At 47.7% G+C, this 17955-nt stretch overlaps 1 protein-coding gene across 4 annotated transcripts in view; it reads right to left on the reverse strand.

The window, feature by feature from the left end:
* The window catches only part of myo7aa (myosin VIIAa), a 226564-nt gene that overhangs the window by 109713 nt on the left and 98896 nt on the right, over window positions 1-17955 (reverse strand). For all 4 annotated transcript variants that reach the window (XM_085999675.1, XM_085999676.1, XM_085999674.1 and 1 more), the window contains 5 exons: window positions 15894-16007; window positions 12061-12214; window positions 10432-10508; window positions 6921-7040; window positions 2928-3070 (listed from right to left, as the gene is read on the reverse strand). In XM_085999675.1, coding sequence (XP_085855801.1) covers window positions 2928-3070; window positions 6921-7040; window positions 10432-10508; window positions 12061-12214; window positions 15894-16007 — 608 coding nt within the window. The remainder of the gene's footprint in view (window positions 1-2927; window positions 3071-6920; window positions 7041-10431; window positions 10509-12060; window positions 12215-15893; window positions 16008-17955) is intronic.

Consider the following 17955-nt stretch of genomic DNA (forward strand, 5'->3'; position numbering starts at 1 on the left):
AGAAGGACGAACAAGGCAAGGGAATACACAATGAATGGTAGGACCCTAGGAAGGACAGAGGATCAGAGGGATCTTGGTGTGCATGTACATAGATCCCTGAAGGCAGCAGGACAGGTAGATAAGGTGGTTAAAAAGGCATATGGGATACTTATATTCTATGCCTCGGCTAATGAAGGCAAGAGCAGGGAGGTTATGATGGAGCTGTACAAAACGCGAGTTAGGCCACAGCTGGAGCACTGTGTGCAGTTCTGGTCGCCACACTATAGGAAGGATGTGATTGCATTGGAGAGGGTGCAGAGGAGATTCACCAGGGTGTTACCTGGGCTGGAGCGCTTCAGCTATGAAGAGAGACTGGACAGGCTGGGGTTGTTTTCCTTAGAGCAGAGAAGGCTGAGGGGGGGACCTGATTGAGGTGTACAAAATTATGAGGGGCATAGATAGGGTAGATAGAAAGGAACTTTTCCACTTAGTAGAGGGGTCAATAACCAGGGGGCATAGTTTCAAGGTAAGGGGCAGGAGGTTTAGAGGGGATTTGAGGAAAACTTTTTCACCCAGAGGGTGGTTGGAATCTGGAACTCACTGCCTGAAAGGGTGGTAGAGGCAGGAACCCTCACAACATTCAAGAAGCATTTAGATGAGCACTTGAAACACCATAGCATACAAGGCTACGGACCAAGTGCTGGAAAATGGGATTAGATTAGACAGGGTTTGATGGCCGGCACGGACACGATGGGCCAAAGGGCCTCTTCTGTGCTGTATAACTCTATGTGGGCATCGCTGGCAAGGCCGGCATTTATTGCCCATCCCTAGCTGCCCAGAGGTGGTGGTGGTGGGCCTTCGTATAACTGAGTGACTTGCCAGGCCACTTCAGTTAAAATTCAACCATGTTGGTGTGGGGGACTGGAGTCACACAAAAGCCCAGACCAGGTAAGGACGGCCGGTTTTCTTCCTTAAAAAGACATCAATGAACCAGTTGTATTTTTTTGTTTTTTTAAAAAATTTTTAAAAAAGGACAATCCGACAGATTCACAGTCCCTTCAAACCGAATTTAAATGCTCAAACTGCCAGGGTGGGACTTGGAACTCTCATTCCCTGGATCACTGGTCCAGTAACAACCACCACACTAAAAAGGTACCATACGTTCCGTGAAGAATCATAGAATATTACAGGACAGAAACAGGCCTTTTCGCTCAACAACTTTATGCTGGTTCGATAGCAAAATACTGTGGATGCTGGAAATCCGAAATAACAACAGAAAATGCTGGAAAAACTCAGCAGGCCAGGCAACATCTGTGGAGAGAGAAAGAGAGTCAACGTTTCAGGTCGAAACCCTTCGTCCCGACGAAGGGTTTCGACCTGAAACGTTGACTCTATTTCTCTCTCCACGGATGTTGCCTGGCCTGCTGAGTTTTTCCAGCTTTAACTTTATGCTGGTGTTTCTCCTCCAGGAGGCAGCTAGCGTCAGCCTTGGCTCTGTGACAGTGCACGTGCCCCAAAGTCACAAGGTCGTGGGTTCAAGCATGTGATCTCGGCTGGGCGTGCTGCACTGTCGGAGCTGCCACCTTTCTGAGATGTTAAACCAGATGGGCATTAAAGGTCCCACGGCACTCTTCACACAGAAGAGCAGCGAAGTTCTCCAGGTGTCCAGGTTAACAATAATAGGCTTGGGATCAAAGCTAGAACTCTCACTTTCAACTTGTCAGGCGCTTAACGTCAAAATCAAGCACTGCCAGATCAGGCACCCTCTTATGCTGCCCCGACAATAAGCCTCAACCCCAAATAAGAATACTCTCTCCCATACCAGACATTTAAATCCCCCCCCTCCCCCACCACATCAACCAGCTCATTGCTTCACTGGCAGCTTTCAAGACTGAGATAGCTAGGTTTATGTTGGGTAAGGGTATCAAGGGATTGTGGAGCAATGGTGGGAAAATTGAGTTGAGGTGCAGATCAGCCATGATCTAATTGAATGGCAGAACATGCTCGAGATGCTGAATGGCCTCCTCCTGTTACTAATGTTGCTATGTTACTAAAATCAACTGTCCACTAGGTACCAATATCCTATAAACCAAATGGTGAACATTTAGCACTCAATGCAGTGAAAAGAGCAGCTACCCAAGGTCAAGGACATGGACAAGGAATGTACGCAATGACCATCTCCAACAAGCGAGAGTCTAACCACCTCCCCTTGACATTCAACAGCACTACCATTGCCGAATCCCCCACCATCAATATCCTGGGGGTCACCATTGACCAGAAACTTAACTGGACCGGCCACATAAATACTGTGGCAACAAGAGCAGGTCAGAGGCTGGGTATTCTGCGGCGAGTGTCTCACCTCCTGACTCCCCAAAGCCTTTCCACTATCTACAAGGCACAAGTAAGGAGTGTGATGGAATACTCTCCACTTGCCTGGATGAGTGCAGCTCCAACAACACTCGAGAAGCTCGACACCATCCAGGACAAAGCGGCCCGCTTGATTGGCACCCCGTCCACCACCTTAAACATTCACTCCCTCCACCACCAGCGTACTGTGGCTGCAGTGTGTACCATCTACAAGATGCACTTCAGCAACTCGCCAAGGCTTCTTCGGCAGAACCTCCCAAACCCACAACCTCTACCACCTAGAAGGGTAAGGGCAGCAGGCACATGGGAACGCCACCACCTCCAAGTTCCCAACCAAATTACACACTAACTTGACTTGGACATATAATGTCATTCCATCATAGTCGCTGGGTCAAAATCCTGGAACTCCCTCCCTAACAACACTGTGGGAGCACCTTCATCACACGGACTGCAGTGGTTCAAGGTGGCAGCTCACCACCACCTTCTCAAGGGGCAATAAATGCTGGACTTGCCAGCGATGCTCACATTCTATGAACGAATAAAAATAAAAAAGGACCATAATGGATGTTGCCCCATCTTACCTGTTGACGTGGAAGTTTTCGAACCCAAAAATATCCAGTAAGCCAATCGACCTGCGTATTACCTTGGGCTCACGGGACGGAGGTTTGTAAATAGCAGCGTTGATCTTCTCCACTATCCACACAAAGAGTCTCCCATAGATACCCTTAATGATGGGCGTAAAAAGGGGTGGGGATGTGGGGGTGGGAGATAAAACATAGGTTCCATATCAGAATAAGAGATACGGCAGTCGTTTTCACTCCGAATCATTTCGGGTTTGACCCACCACCCCCCTCTAGGTTTTCACCCCGACATCTCTCTTCCACCTCCCCCAGTGTCTTCTGGCAATTCCAAGAACCTCTGCAAAAATATCAACACTGCTTCAACGAGAGGCTCAGAGAATACCACCCGGAGGCAGTGTGATCCCAGGGCCTCTCGAAACCTAGTGGGCATCTGATCGCAATGTATTTTTGGGTAGCATTTGATATGCACGCCTAGCTTCCCATAAATACAGCCAATTGCTCATTTCCACAGGAACCTCTGCAGCGATCTAAAAAGCATAATTCACAACGGTCATCAGATGCTAAAGCCAGACCACTTGCACAGGGTGCGGGGGGGGGGGGATGGGGGGTGAACACCAGAGAGAGAGGAGACTCACTGAGGCTGAATTTCTGGAGGAGGTTGCCCACCCATGGGTACCCCACCCCCCGTCCCCCCCCCGCAATCGTCTGCTGTAAAATCCTGAGAATTACCACTTCTCCAGGATCTCCGCGGGTCTTCCAAAAGATACAGCAGACAATCGGAAGAACCCCGTGGAAATTCTCCCGCGATCCCATGGCCATTAAGCAATTGCTTCTGGTGCTTCTGGTTTATAAACAAACTGAATCGAAGTGGGCTATCTTCAAAGGGTCTGTTTCTGCAACAGAGGAATCCAACGTATAAAGGCCAGACCTAGTGGCAACTCGTCAGTTTCCTATTCACATTTTCTATGGAGAAAGTTCCTTGGGCAAGAAGTGTACTACTGGAAACTGTGCACCTTAAGAGTTGCTGAATGATGCTGCAAGAACTACCAGCCATTTTAAAACAGGCAATCCAGTTTGCATAGAGCATAAAACTTTAGTCATTGACTATAGAAGAAATTTGTAGGGCTACGGACATAGAGCATAAGAAATAGGAGCAGGAGTCGTCCATTCGGCCCCTCGAGCCTGCTCCGCCATTCAATAAGATCATGGCTGATCTGATTTTGGCCTCAACTCCACTTCCCCCGCCTGGTCCCCATAACTCTCGACTCCCCTGTAGCTCAAAAATCTGTCCGTCTCCGCCTTGAATATATTCAATGATTCCGCCTTCACAGTTCTCTGGGGAAGAGAATTCCAAAGATTCACAACCCTCAGAAGCAGCAGCAGGGAGGAGTGGAAATAATTGGATTGCTCCTTCAAAAGAGCCGGCACAGACAAGATGGCCCGAATGGCCTCCTTCTGATTTTGTGAGCATCTTGCCTATTTTTCTGCTTCCGTGTATTATTTTTATCTGTAAATAAATGTGAACAGCAGTTTTAGCCTGTAGGCAGTGGCACTTCGTGGTGGGGTAGGTCATCTGATCGGATAGGAAAACCAGGTGGGCTCTGTTCTTGCTGGCTTTCCTCCTTTGCATCCGACCTCCAATCCTCTCATAGATACATAGAATACATAGATACATAGAAGATAGGAGCAGGAGTAGGCCATTCGGCCCTTCGTGCCTGCTCCGCCATTTAATGAGATCATGGCTGATCCTTTAATTCAGTATCCCGTCCCCGCCTTCTCTCCGTAACCCTTAACCCCTTTTGCCCGTAGAAATATATCTAATTCCCTCTTAAATATATTTAATGAGCTGGCGTACACTGCCCTCTGTGGCAATGAGTTCCACAGGTTCACCACTCTCGGAGTGAAGAAATTCCCCCTCATCTCTGTCCTAAATGGTTTAGCCCTTATCCTTAAATTATGTCCTCTAGTTCTGTTCTCACCCGCCAAGGGAAACATTCCTTCTGCATCCAGTCTGTCTAGACCTGTCAGAATTTTATACACTTCTATGAGGTCCCCTCTCAATCTTCTAAACTCCAGTGTGTACATCCCTAAACTACATAGTCTCTCCTCATAGGTCATTCCCGCCATTCCTGGTATCAGCCTGGTGAATCGCCGCTGCACCCCCTCCATGGCAAGAACATCCTTCCTCAGATGAGGCGACCAAAACTGTACACAGTACTCGAGGTGTGGTCTCACCAGTGCCCTGTACAGCTGCAGCAAGGTATCCCTGTTCCTGTATTCTAACCCTTTTGCTATGAAGGCCAGCATACCGTTTGCCTTCTTGACCGCCTGTTGCACCTGCATGCTCGCCTTCAGTGACTGGTGTACAAGAACACCCAGGTCTCTCTGTACTTCCCCCTCTCCCAATCTATTGCCATTTAAATAATAATTTGCCCTCCCGTTCCTGCACCCAAGGTGGATAACTTCGCACTTGTCCACATTATAGTGCATCTGCCATTTATCCGCCCAATCGCCCAGTCTGTCCAAATCGCTCTGGAGCTTCCTGGTCTCTTCCTCTGAGCCCACCCCACCTCCTAGTTTAGTGTCGTCTGCAAATTTGGAAATGCTGCATCCGACTCCCTGATCCAGGTCATTAATGTAAATTGTGAACAGCTGGGGGCCCAGGACAGATCCCTGTGGTACCCCACTTGTTACTGCCTGCCATTCAGAAAATGAGCCGTTTATTCCAACTCTCTGTTTTCTATCTGACAGCCAGTTCCCTATCCACGCCAAAACTTTCCCCTTTATCCCATGAGCCTCAATTTTCCATGCTAATCTTTTATGTGGGACCTTATCGAAGGCCTTTTGGAAGTCCAGGTACACCACATCTACTGGCTCTCCCCCATCTATTCTACCAGTTACTCCCTCAAAAAATTCCAATAGATTAGTCAAGCACGATTTACCCTTTGTAAATCCATGTTGACTCTGTCCTATCCTGTCCCCATTTGCTAAGTGCTCCGCTATTTCATCCTTAATGATGGACTCCAGCATTTTGCCCACAACTGATGTAAGGCTTACAGGTCTGTAATTACCTGCTTTTTCCCTACCCCCCTTTTTGAATAGTGGGGTAACGTTAGCTACCCTCCAATCCATCGGCACTGTTCCCGAGTCTAATGAATTCTGAAAAATCATCCTTAGTGCATCCGCTATCTCTAGGGCCACCTCCTTCAGTACCCTAGGATGCATGTTATCAGGCCCTGGGGATTTGTCCACCTTCAATCCCTTTAGCTTCCTTAACACCATATCCTTAGAGATATTGATTTGCGTCAGTTCCTCCTTTGCCAATGTCCCTATTTTTCCCGATATCCCAGGGAGGTTTTTTGTGTCTTCCTTCGTAAAGACTGACCCAAAGTATGCATTTAGTTGATCTGCCATTTCCTTATTTCCCATTATATATTCCCCCGTATCTCTCGTTAAACTTTATTTTGTATGTAAACATTCTTTCACCCTCTCTTCCTGCCCCGGCACCCACTTATACATGGCAGAGATGCGAACTTCAACAAACAAACAAATAAAAAGTGTGTTTTTGTTGGCTGAATGGGAAATTGGCCTTTCGGATGGACAGTCAGTCAGTCGGTCAATCAGAAGGCCAAGATTTCTGATTGACATCATGGCATTTATGATGTGGCCAAGGAGACCGACTGTGTAAAACCACATCAGAAACAGGAAGGGGCTCTCCCGAACCAGTGCAGCCAATGGCTGTCCGGAGACAGACAGACAGAAACCAGAGGAACAAATGCGTCGGACCCGCTGTAGAAAAAAAAAGGGGCAGCGTCTTCACGGAAAGATTAAACGTCAAGTGCTTTGCCAACTTGACGTACAACTTCGCCCAGCTGAGCGCCTCAAAATCATGGTTGGCCACTCATTCCCCTCTTTGGATTAAAAAAGGAACCTTCAAAACTCTACAAAAAAAAGTGCTTCTCTCTCACGATTTTCACAGCAAGGGACTCTCACCTTCACGAAAGCATCTCGGACATCCAGAGCCTGGTCCATGTTGAGAGGGGTGGACACCGTCTCCCCCCGTGTTATGATGGTGCGGCTGGTGAGGCAGTTCTGCAGGTCCAAACAGTCAACCTGATGGAACAAGGTAACCGTATGAAGGGGATCTCATTGAAACGTATAAAATTCTGACGGGGCTACACAGACTGGATGCAGGGAGGATGTTTCCTCTGGCTGGGAGGTCTAGAACGAGGGGTCAGTCTCAGGATACGGGGTAGGACATTTAGGCCGGAGATGAGGAGAAATTTCTTCACTCAGAGGGTGGTGAACCTGTGGAATTCTCTACCCCAGAGGGCTGTGGAGGCCAAGTCACTGAATATATTTAAGAAGGAGATAGATAGATTTCTAGATACAAGGGGCATCAAGGGATATGGGGAGAGTGCGGGAATATGGTATTGAGATAGAGGATCAGCCACGATCATACTGAATGGCCGACTCCTGCTCCTATTTTTCTACGTTTCTAAAAAGTGGCTTGAAATGGAGTCTTGAATCATCGTTTTATTGGGGAGTGCATTGTATAAATGGGATTTCATTGGTCCAAAACGATGGCTCCTGGAGGTGAAAGCCAAGTACTGGCACAGCTTTCAATTGGGGCGAGGGGTAGAAAGGAGTGTGTGTGGAAGCAGGGGAGTGTTTCCTAAATTAGATAAACAATTGCAAATGTATAACTGCAAATAGCTGTCAGCCATAGCTTAGTGGGCCTGGGAGTCAGAGGGTTGTGGATTCAAGTCCCACTCCAGAGACTTGAGCACAAAAATCCAGGCTGACACTCCCAGCGCACTACTGAGGGAGGGCTGCACTGTTGGAGGTGCCGTCTTTCAGATGAGATGTTAAACCGAGGCCCCGTCTGCCCCCTCAGGTGGACGTAAAAGATCCCGCAGCAGTATTTTGAAGAAGAGCAGGGGAGTTATCCCCGGTGTCCTGGCCAGTATTTATCGCTCAAATCAACATCACTAAAGCAGATTATCTGGTCATTATCACATTGCTGTCTGTGGGAGCTTGCTGTACACTAACATTACAACAGTGACTACACTTCAAAAGTACTTCATTGGCTGTAAAGCGCTTTGGGGCATCCGGAGGTGGTGAAAGGCGCTGTAGAAATGCAAGTTGTTTCTTTCTTTTAAATAGAAGTTGGCAATTTAAGATTTTATGGTAACATCCCAAGATCTATACAACAATTAAACCCCCTCAATTTTGTTACTATTCTAGTCAATGTGCCTTTGACCTTTCCACTCTGCCCCCTCCGGCGAGTGATGATGCAGTGGAGTGGAGTGCAGTTTCCGTGACCTCCAGAGCTCGTCACTAATGGCTAACCTTCACACACCAGCATAGACTGTGAGCTTAAGCAACATATACATCCATAGGGGCCATCACAGCCGAGCCCGATAATGTTCTCGCCCAACGTCCATCAAAGTGCACTTCCTGAAGGAGTTATTGGGCAGCAAATACAGACAGGAGACCTGGCTGATATCTACCCAATCTAGAGGCACCGAGGGCCATTGGAGCACCTCTACTTCTACCCTGGCTGAGATCAACCAACTCTTCACTGACCAGGAAATGAACTTGGGGCCTTTACAGTCTTTATAGCTCAGTACCACAGCAAGCTATGCATCAATCCACTGGCCCATCAGGGGAGCCCCACATTGACACGTTAAACCACCTGCAGAATCTTTCTGGTCATTTATCCACCTGCATATTGGACACGCCCATGTTCTAGAACTATGGCAGACACAACACCAGCCTCCACTGTAAATGGTTTCTAGCTTCGTGCCCCAGAAGGATATTCGAAGGCAGTTCCTGGATCCCCTTGTCCAAGGCTCCAGGAGGCTGCTTTACTGCACCAATACTGGACAACGACCTTTACGGTAATGGCCAGCTCACACCACCAAACAGGAAGGAAGTTCACCTCAACAGGTTGTAGCATCTTCATCCAGCCAGGTCAGTCACAGGGAAAAAAGGCCAAAGTCCGTCTAGCTCGCCTTCTACCATCCTGATCAGCTCCGATGGACGGGGTCATATCGCCCGCATGCCAGATACGAGACTCCCAAAACAAGCGCTCTACTCGGAGCTCCGACACGGCAAGAGCGCCCCAGGTGGGCAGAGGAAACGCTTCAAGGACACCCTCAAAGTCTCCTTGAAAAAGCCCAACCAGTCCATGCCGGTGTTTATGCTCCACTCGAGCCTCCTCCAGTCTTTCCTCATCTAAATCTATCAGCATAACCTTCTATTCCCTTCTCCCTCAGATGCTTGTGTAGCCTCCCCTTAAATGCATCTATACTATTCGCCTCAACCACTCCCTGTGGTAGCGAGTTCCACATTCTCACCACTCTCTGGGCAAAGAAGTTTCTTCTGAATTCCCCATTGGATTTCTTGGTGACTATCTTATATTGATGGCCTCTAATTTTGCTCTTCCCCACAAGTGGAAACATTCTCTTTGTATCCACTCTATCAAAACTTTTCATAATTTTAAAGACCTCTATTAGGTCATCCCTCAGCCACAAAGAGAAAAAAGAGACCCAGCCTGTTCATCCTTTCCTGATATGTATACCCTCGCATTTCTGGTATCATCCTTGTAAATCTTCTCTGCACCCTCTCCAGTGCCTCTATATCCTTTTTATAATATGGCGACCAGAACTGTACGCAGTACTCCAAGTGCGGTTTAACCAAGGTTCGATACAGGTTTAGCATAACCTCCCTACTTTTCAATTCTATCCCTCTAGAAATAAACCCCCTTTTTTTTTTTTTTATGGCCTTGCTAAACTCTGTCACAACTTTGTGATTTGTATATTTGCACTCAGATCAATTTGTTCCTCTACCCCACCCGGACTCGCACCCTCCAAGTGATGAGACCTCCCTATTCTTCCTACCAAAATGTAATACCTCACATTTATCTGTGTTGAACTTCATTTGCCAATTATATGCCCATTCTGCAAGTTTATTAATGTCCTCCTGTAACTTGTTGCAGTCCTCCGCAGTATTGACTATCCCCCCCCAATTTGGTGTCATCCGCAAATTTAGAAATTGTGTTTCATTAGTGTACACTAGTCAGTTTCTTGGTCAATTAAACATTTTTTGACGTGATGAATCTTTTTAAAACGAGCCCCTACTAGTGCCAGTGCACCCAAGAAGATGAGCGCGATTTGAAGAGCCTTCCCGAACCAGCGCGATTGGCCAAATCTCAAACAGTTTTGTGGGTGGGGCCTGATTCGGGCGAATTGAATCTTGAACCCATGGAAAACACGAGCACAAGCGGTTCAGGGTGTAACTCCCGTTTAAAATTCCCCCGATCTTTTTGCGTTGGTTCTAACAATTCCACCCAGATTGCTCTGATTAAACTAACAGTGCAAGTGGAAGCGTGACCCCCCCCCCCGTCTTTATATTTGACATCAGTATGAAGCTATATGGCTCTTTATGATGTATAGATACAGACACACCGGTGGTGTAGTAAGCGACCAGACATATTCACCTCCAGGAGAGCTGCAGCCGTCGTCAGTTGTGTGGAATAGACGACCTCACACGAATCCAGATTGTCATACACGCGAGCTGGAGGATCAGCAGGATAAACAAAAGCAAATTAGCTCAATTGCAATTTCAATAAAACAGCTATTATCTGTGCTCATTCTTCAGGGGGCACAACATTGGGATCCCTGCTGCATTCAAATTACCAGATGCCATCGAGTGATCACGATCACACATGCGCACACTAGTGACGGAGAGCCATCTCAAGGAGGTATCAACCGCCCTCTCCAGTGTTACCAGCCACCATTTCCAACTGCTGGCGTACCCATACCTCAGAGTTAGGAGCGGCAATGGTGTAATTTGTCTGTCTGTGTTTGGGGAGCGGGGCGGGAAAAGAGGGGTTTAAATTCCTACTGTGACCCTCCCCCCCCCCCCCCACACACAGGGAATTGCACATCGGGACATTGGACGAGGTAGAACTGGACATGGCTGTGATGCCTCCACAAATAGCCCATGAACGGGTCAGTGTCTAGATTTAGACAGAAGGAGTTCGCCTTTATTACAAGCATCTTTGTTGTCCTCCAAGATGTTCCAATGCATCACCTGTAGCTCAGTGGGCAGCACTCCCATTTCTGAGTCAGAAGGTTGTGGGTTCAAGTCCCACTCCAGAGACTGGAGCACAAAATCAGTGCAGTGCTGAGGGAGTGCTGCACTGTCGGAGGTGCCGTCTTTCGGATGAGACGTTAAACCAAGGCCCCTGTCTGCTCTCTCAGGTGGATGTAAAAGAGCCCATGCTACTATTTGGAAGAGGGCGTTCTCACCAATACTCAACCAACACCTAAAATCAGATTATCTGGTCATTGCTGTTTGTGGGATCTTGCTGCGTGCAAATTGGCTGCCACATTTCTGACATTACAACAACAACTTGTATTTATATAGCACCTTTAGCGTCGTAAAACGTCCCAAGGCGCTTCACAGGAGCATTTTAAGTCAACAAATTTGACACCGATCCACATAAGGATAAATTAGGGCAGGTGACCAAAAAGCTTGGTCAAAGTAGTAGGTCTTAAGGAGCGTCTTAAAAGGAGGAAAGAGAGGTAACGAGGCGGAGAGGTTTAGGCAGGGGATTCCAGAGCTTGGGGCCCAGGCAACAGTGACCACATTTCAAAGGTACTTCATCGACAGTAAAGCGCCTTGGGGCGTCCCGAGGTCGTGAAAGGCGCTACATAAATGCAAGTCTCTCTTCTTTCTTTCAAAGTGCTTCACAGCCAATATTAGTCATTTATTTAAGTAAATATAGAAAGGTCCCCTAAATGGTAAATGGGAGAAGCGGCCAGTTAGCCTATTTTGGTGGCGTCAATCGAGAGAGGAATGTTGGCCAGGAATGCAGGACAATTTCCTATGGTTCTTTAAATAGCACCACGAGATATTCCATGCCCACACGAACAGATAGACTGGGCCTTTATGCAACCATTTATCTGAAACATGGCACCTCCGTCAACACAGCTCTCCCTCAGCAATGCACGGAGAAGCACAGAGGTACCGAACGGCCACTCGAGGTACAAGATGTCCCACCACTGATCTTATATCCCCAGCTTTCACACTCCATCATGAAGCAGAACACCTCTAGACTTACGTTCGTAAGCCAGGTTGCCCATGTGTAGAATTGCAGCCATCAGTTTGGAGATCTCCCAGTTCTCGGTGTCGGTGAACATGAGGACCTTCATGGCGGAGCGAATGTTGGCGTACTCCTTGTTGTCGTCTCGCCCATCGCAGAAGGTGCATCTCCCCTGGAACAAACACTTCAACATTGTATCAGCTGTGGATGGGCATTGGGTGTACAGCAACACGGGGAATGAACAAGGTGAGGGAGTCCTAGTTTACTACTGCGCAAGAGGGGGGGCATCAATCAGGGTCTGAAATCTGGAACTCTTTTCCCCCCCAAATGCAGTCAAAAATCTGTTGGGAGTGGGGTCAATTGAAAAGGTATTAAGGGTTACAGAACCAGGTGGGTAAATGGAGTTAAGATACAGATCAGCCATGATCTAATTGAATGGCAGAACAAGCTCGAGGGGCTGAATGGTCCACTCCTGTTCCGATGTAATCAGGTGGGGAAAGTGAGCTCATGACTGAGGTTCAAAGGACAGATTCTGGATTTTAATGTTCTACCTTAAAACAGGCACAGTTTACAATGGCGTGCAATGGCAGGGCACAGTTGCATGTTGCAGCTTCAATATGTTGGGTCGCAGTATGAAGACACCCATTCAGGCTTGCAATTCCCCGCACAAGTAGCATTACCCTTGATAGTGTCGGATCTCCAGTGCGCACTGTATGAATGAGAGGGGGGCGGGTGTGGGTAACCTGGAGAGTCACAACATCCAGGATTAGCTCACTGGAAGGGTCAGCTGTGACTCAGTGGGTAACACCCTCGCCTCGGAGTCAGAAGGTTGTGGGTTCAAGTCCCACTCCAGAGACTGGAGCACAAAAATCCAGGCCAACGCTTCAGTGCAGTGCTGAGGGAGTGCTACACTGTCGGAGGAGCCGTCTTTCAGATGAGACGTTAAACCGAGGACCCATCTGCCCTCTCAGGCAGGCGTAAAAGACCCATGGCACTATTTCGAAGAAGAGTAGGGGAGTGTTCTGGCCCAATATTTATCCCATCACAAACAGATTATCTGGTCAATATCGCAATGATGTTTGTGGGAGCTTGCTGTGCACAAAATTGGCAGCCGCGTTCCTTACATTACAACTCCCTACATTACAACAGTGACTACACTTCAAAAGTACTTCATTGGCTCTAAAGCACTTTGGCACCAGCTGAAGTGGTGAAAGGCGCTATATAAATGCAAGTCTTTCCTTGGTGCGTGTCCTAACTCGCACCAAGTCCCGTTCACGCAGCGCCTCGATTTCAAAATTCTCATCCTAGTTTCCAAATCCCTCCATGGCCTCGCCCCTCCCCTATCTCTGTAATCTCCTTCAGCCCCACAACCTCCCCCGAGGTATCTGCGCTCCTCTAATTCGGCCTTCTTGAGCATCCCTGATTATAATCGCTCTACCAATCGGTGGCTATGCATTTAATTGCCGAGGCCCCAGGCTCTGGATTTCCTGCCCTAAACCTCTCCGCCTCACTACCACTCTTCCCTCCTTTAAGACGCTCCTTAAAACCAACCTCTTTGACCAAGCTTTTGGTCACCTGCCCTAGTTTATCCTTATGTGGCTCGGTGTCAAATTTGTGTCTTATAAACACTCCTGTGAAACACCTTGGGACGTTTTACTATGTTAAAGGCGCTATATAAATTCAAGTTGTTGTTGCTGTTTACTGGTTGGTTTCTCAACTGGGATTGCTACATCCTGCTCGGCTGGGAAAGCAGAAAGATCAAAGGAAAGCTGATTAAACAAGAGTTCTGTTGCTTGTTTGGTGGATTCACTAGTTTTCGCTTAAGAAAAGTATCAGACCTCTGACAACAGAAGCTACTTAGATGATACTCGCTGGAGTTTAGAAGAATGAGAGGGGATCTCATCGAAACTTATAAAATTCTAACAGGACTAGACAGACTAGATGCAGGAAGGATGTTCCCGATGGCAGGGGAGTCCAGAACCAGGGGTCACAGTCTAAGGATAAGGGGTAAGCCATTTAGGACAGAGATGAGGAGGAATTTCTTCACCCAGAGAGTGGTGAACCTATGGAATTCTCTACCAAAGGCGGCAGTTGAGGCCAATTCATTAAATATATTCAAGAAGGAGTTGGATATATTTCTTAAGGCTAAAGGGATCAAGGGATATGGGGAGAAGGCAGGGACAGGGTACTGAATTTGGATGATGAGCCATGATCTCATTGAATGGCGGAGCAGGCTCGAGGGGCCGAATGGTCTACTCCTGCTCCTATCTTCTATGTTTCTATATGCCGACCTAAAACAAGGCGTACATCAATAGTACATCAATCTTTATACAGACCAGCTGGATCCAAGATGATCACAAAGAGGACCAACTTCAAGAAAGCCTTGAAAATTGATGTTACTTGCTCGTCGTTATACTTGCATTTATTACATTATAAGCAACTGGGAAATTGAAAGTCTCAGCCAGCTTAGGGACTCTGATTTCTAACACCCGCACATTGAAGGTGAAAATCACCTTCACTAAAGGCTGGCAGAGCAGGTCACCTGTCTGTTGTAGAATCCACCATTGCAACAGGATGAAAATTGGGCAGCACTACAGTGGACGGGGTGATCTGCTCCATCAGACCACTGTTTGAGGTTCTGAGGGGGGTGGGGGGGACAATGAAAATTATCCCCCATTAATTTGCTGATTAGACCATATAAAGTGGGTGGGCACTTGCCCCAGCTGCTGGGGCAGGTGCGAATGTGGTTATGTTGCCATAGTGGCCATGTTACTGGACAAGTAACAGGCCTGGACTAATGATCCGGAGACGTGAGTTCAAATCCCACCATGGCAGCTGGGGAATTTAAATTCAGTTAATTAAATAAATCCGAAATAAAAAGCTAGTATCAGTAATGGTGACCATTAAACTATCGGGTTGTCGTAAAAACCTATCTGGTTCACTAATGTCCTTTAGGGAAGGAAATCTACCGCCCTTACCCGGTCTGGCCGAGATGAGACTCCAGACCCTCAGCAATGTGGTTGACTCTTAACTGCCCCTCAAACAGCCTAGCGAGCTACTCAGTTGTATTCAAGAAGGCGGCTCACCACCACCTTCTCGAGGGCACTCTAGGGATGGGCAAAAAATGCTGCCTTTGCCAGCGACACCCACAGCCCGCGAATGAATAACTTTAAAAAAGTGAGCGGAGATCCCAATGTTAGCAGATCTCCATTGCTGAGGATATACAGCACAGAAATAGGCCAGTCGGCCCAACCAGTCCATTTCCAGCTGCCAGCCACTGGTTAGCCAAAACAAAGGGGCAATAACCAGCAGAGAAATCCGGACCAGTAAGCATTTCCTATAGTTAGCGTGCGGTACATTTTTACTAAGTACATTAATGACATCCCGTAGCCGAACATCAACACTGCACCAATGTTTGCTTTCATTACACTGATGGACTGTCCAGTTTGGATACCATTATAAAGCATCAACCAACCAAGTGTCCAGTTTGAATGTTGAGTTTTATGACTATGGTTGTACAGGTCTTGCCTTCTTACTGCTTTTATTCATTTTAACTTGTCCCCTGGTATTCGAACCCTTCGCTACTGTGAGCAATTTGCCCAGGTCAATTCCATTCACAATCTTGCAACTTCAATTATGTCACCTGATGTCTCCTCTTTTCCAAATCCCATCTTCCTTAACCTTCTTCCCTTATGGCTTTAATCCCTGGATATCTGTATTCACCTTCATTGCTCACTCCTGTACCTTCTCAAGATCAATGCACGCAAGGTCACACGGTACTCAATTGATCAGCACCTCCTCCTTCCCCTCCCGCCCCACCACCCCAATCCAATCAATCCTTCATGTCTCACCATGGTCAAGTAGGTGTAATCTGTAGCTTTCCCCAGACTGAGTTTCTTCTTCTGGTCAAGACTCATTCCCATCAACATACAATAGAAAATGTGATAGTTCCTCTCACCGTCAGCCTGAAAGAAATGGAAAATCAACCATATTTGAGAAGGACACAAAAATCAACCAAACTGGCGGGCCAACTTGTAGATATTCACCTGAGGAAGAGTGTGTTTGAAGGCCAGGACCTCAAACCCGGCACTAAGCTCATGGTCTACAGAGCAGTAGTGATACCCGCCCTGCTGTATGCCTCAGAGACATGGACCATGTACAGCAGGCACCTCAAAGCACTGAAGAGGTACCACCAACACTGCCTCCGCAAGATCCTGCAAATCCATTGGCAGAATAGGTGCACCAACGTCAAGTGTTCTTGCTCAGGCCAACATCCCCAGCATCGAAGCTCTGACCACGCTCGATCAGCTCCGATGGACGGGTCAAATCGCCCACATGCCTGATACGAGACTCCCAAAACAAGTGCTCTACTCGGAGCTCCGGCACGGCAAGAGCGCCCCAGGTGGGCAGAGGAAACGCTTCAAGGACACCCTCAAAGCCTCCTTGAAAAAGTGCAACATCCCCACCGACACCTGGGAATCCCTGGCCCAAGACTGCACAAAGTGGAGGAGAAGCATCCGGGAAGGTGCCGAACACCGAGTCTCTTCGCCGGGAGCAAGCGGAAGTCAAGCGCAGGGAGCGCAAGTCAACCCAAGCACCCCACCCACCCGTCCCTTCAACCACCGTCTGCCCCAGCTGTGACAGAGACTGTAGGTCCCGCATTGGACTCGTCAGTCACCTGAGAACTCATTTTTAATGTTGAAGCAAGTCATCCTCGGTTCTGAGGGACTACCCAAGAAGATTATTCACCGAAGGTGTAACTAATCCCTTTAACAAAATGTTAATTCATCTCCCATTGCATTGTCCACAGACAAAAAAAGCCACAGTTATACATCTCTGATCATCTCCCACACTAAATTCTTTCCACCTTCCTTTTTTTTGTTTTTTGTTTGCCTTTTCACTCAATGGCCCTCACATACATTCTCTCAGTTATAGGATCATTCAGCCAATCGTGCCTGCGCCGGCTCTTTGAAAGAATTATCCAATTAGTCCCACTCCCCCTGCTCTTCACCCACACACCCTGCAAATGTTCCCTTCAAGTATTTATCCAATTCCCTTTTGAAAGTTACTATTGAATCTGTTTCCACCGCCCTTTCAGGCAGCGCATTCCAGATCACAACAACTCGCTGCGTAAAAAAACTTCTCATCGTCCCTCTGGTTCTTTTGCCAATTACCTTCAATCTGTGTCCTCTGGTTACCGACCCTCCTGCCAGTGGAAACGATTTCTCCCTATCTATCAAAACCCCTCATAATTTTGAACACCTCTATTAAATCTCCCCTTAACCTTCTCTGCTCCAAGGAGAACAAGCCCAGCTTCTCCAAGTCTCTCCACATAACTGAAGTCCCTCATCCCCTGGTATTATTTTGGTAAATCTCCTCTGCACCCTCTCCAAGGCCTGGACATCCTAGGATCCACTCCAAATTCCTGGCCCCTATGGATGGTCCGTCAGAGAGGTGCCTTCCCCCACCCCAAGAATTGGGTCCCTAGCGTGACTAAAAAAATCCAAAAAAATCAACTTCGGCATCTGGTTTGGGTAGGACAGGAGATTACATGGCTGCGTGGGGAAAGAGGGCAGGTCAGATGGTGTACAGGGCAGGCTTGATGGACCAGTTGGTCTTTTCCTGTCCATTTTCATATCTTTTCAGTGTTAGCCGTGGCTCAGTGGGTAGCACCCTTGCCTCTGTCAGATGGTTGCGGGTCCAAGTCCCACTCCCAAAAAAAAAATTTAAAAAAAAAATCTAGGCTGATTCGCCAGTGCCAGTACTGAGCGAGTGCAGCATTGTCGGAGGTGCCGGCTTTCGGATGAGACGTTAAAAAGATCCTATGGCCACTATTTTGAAGCAGAGCAGGGGAGTAATCCCTGGTGTCCTAACCAATATTTAGCCCTCAATTAACATAAGAACTAGGAGCAG

The sequence above is a fragment of the Somniosus microcephalus genome, chromosome 10, assembly GCF_052327205.1.
Source record: "Somniosus microcephalus isolate GS21.2 chromosome 10, FLI_Smic_1.0, whole genome shotgun sequence".
In the NCBI taxonomy this organism is placed as follows: domain Eukaryota; kingdom Metazoa; phylum Chordata; class Chondrichthyes; order Squaliformes; family Somniosidae; genus Somniosus; species Somniosus microcephalus.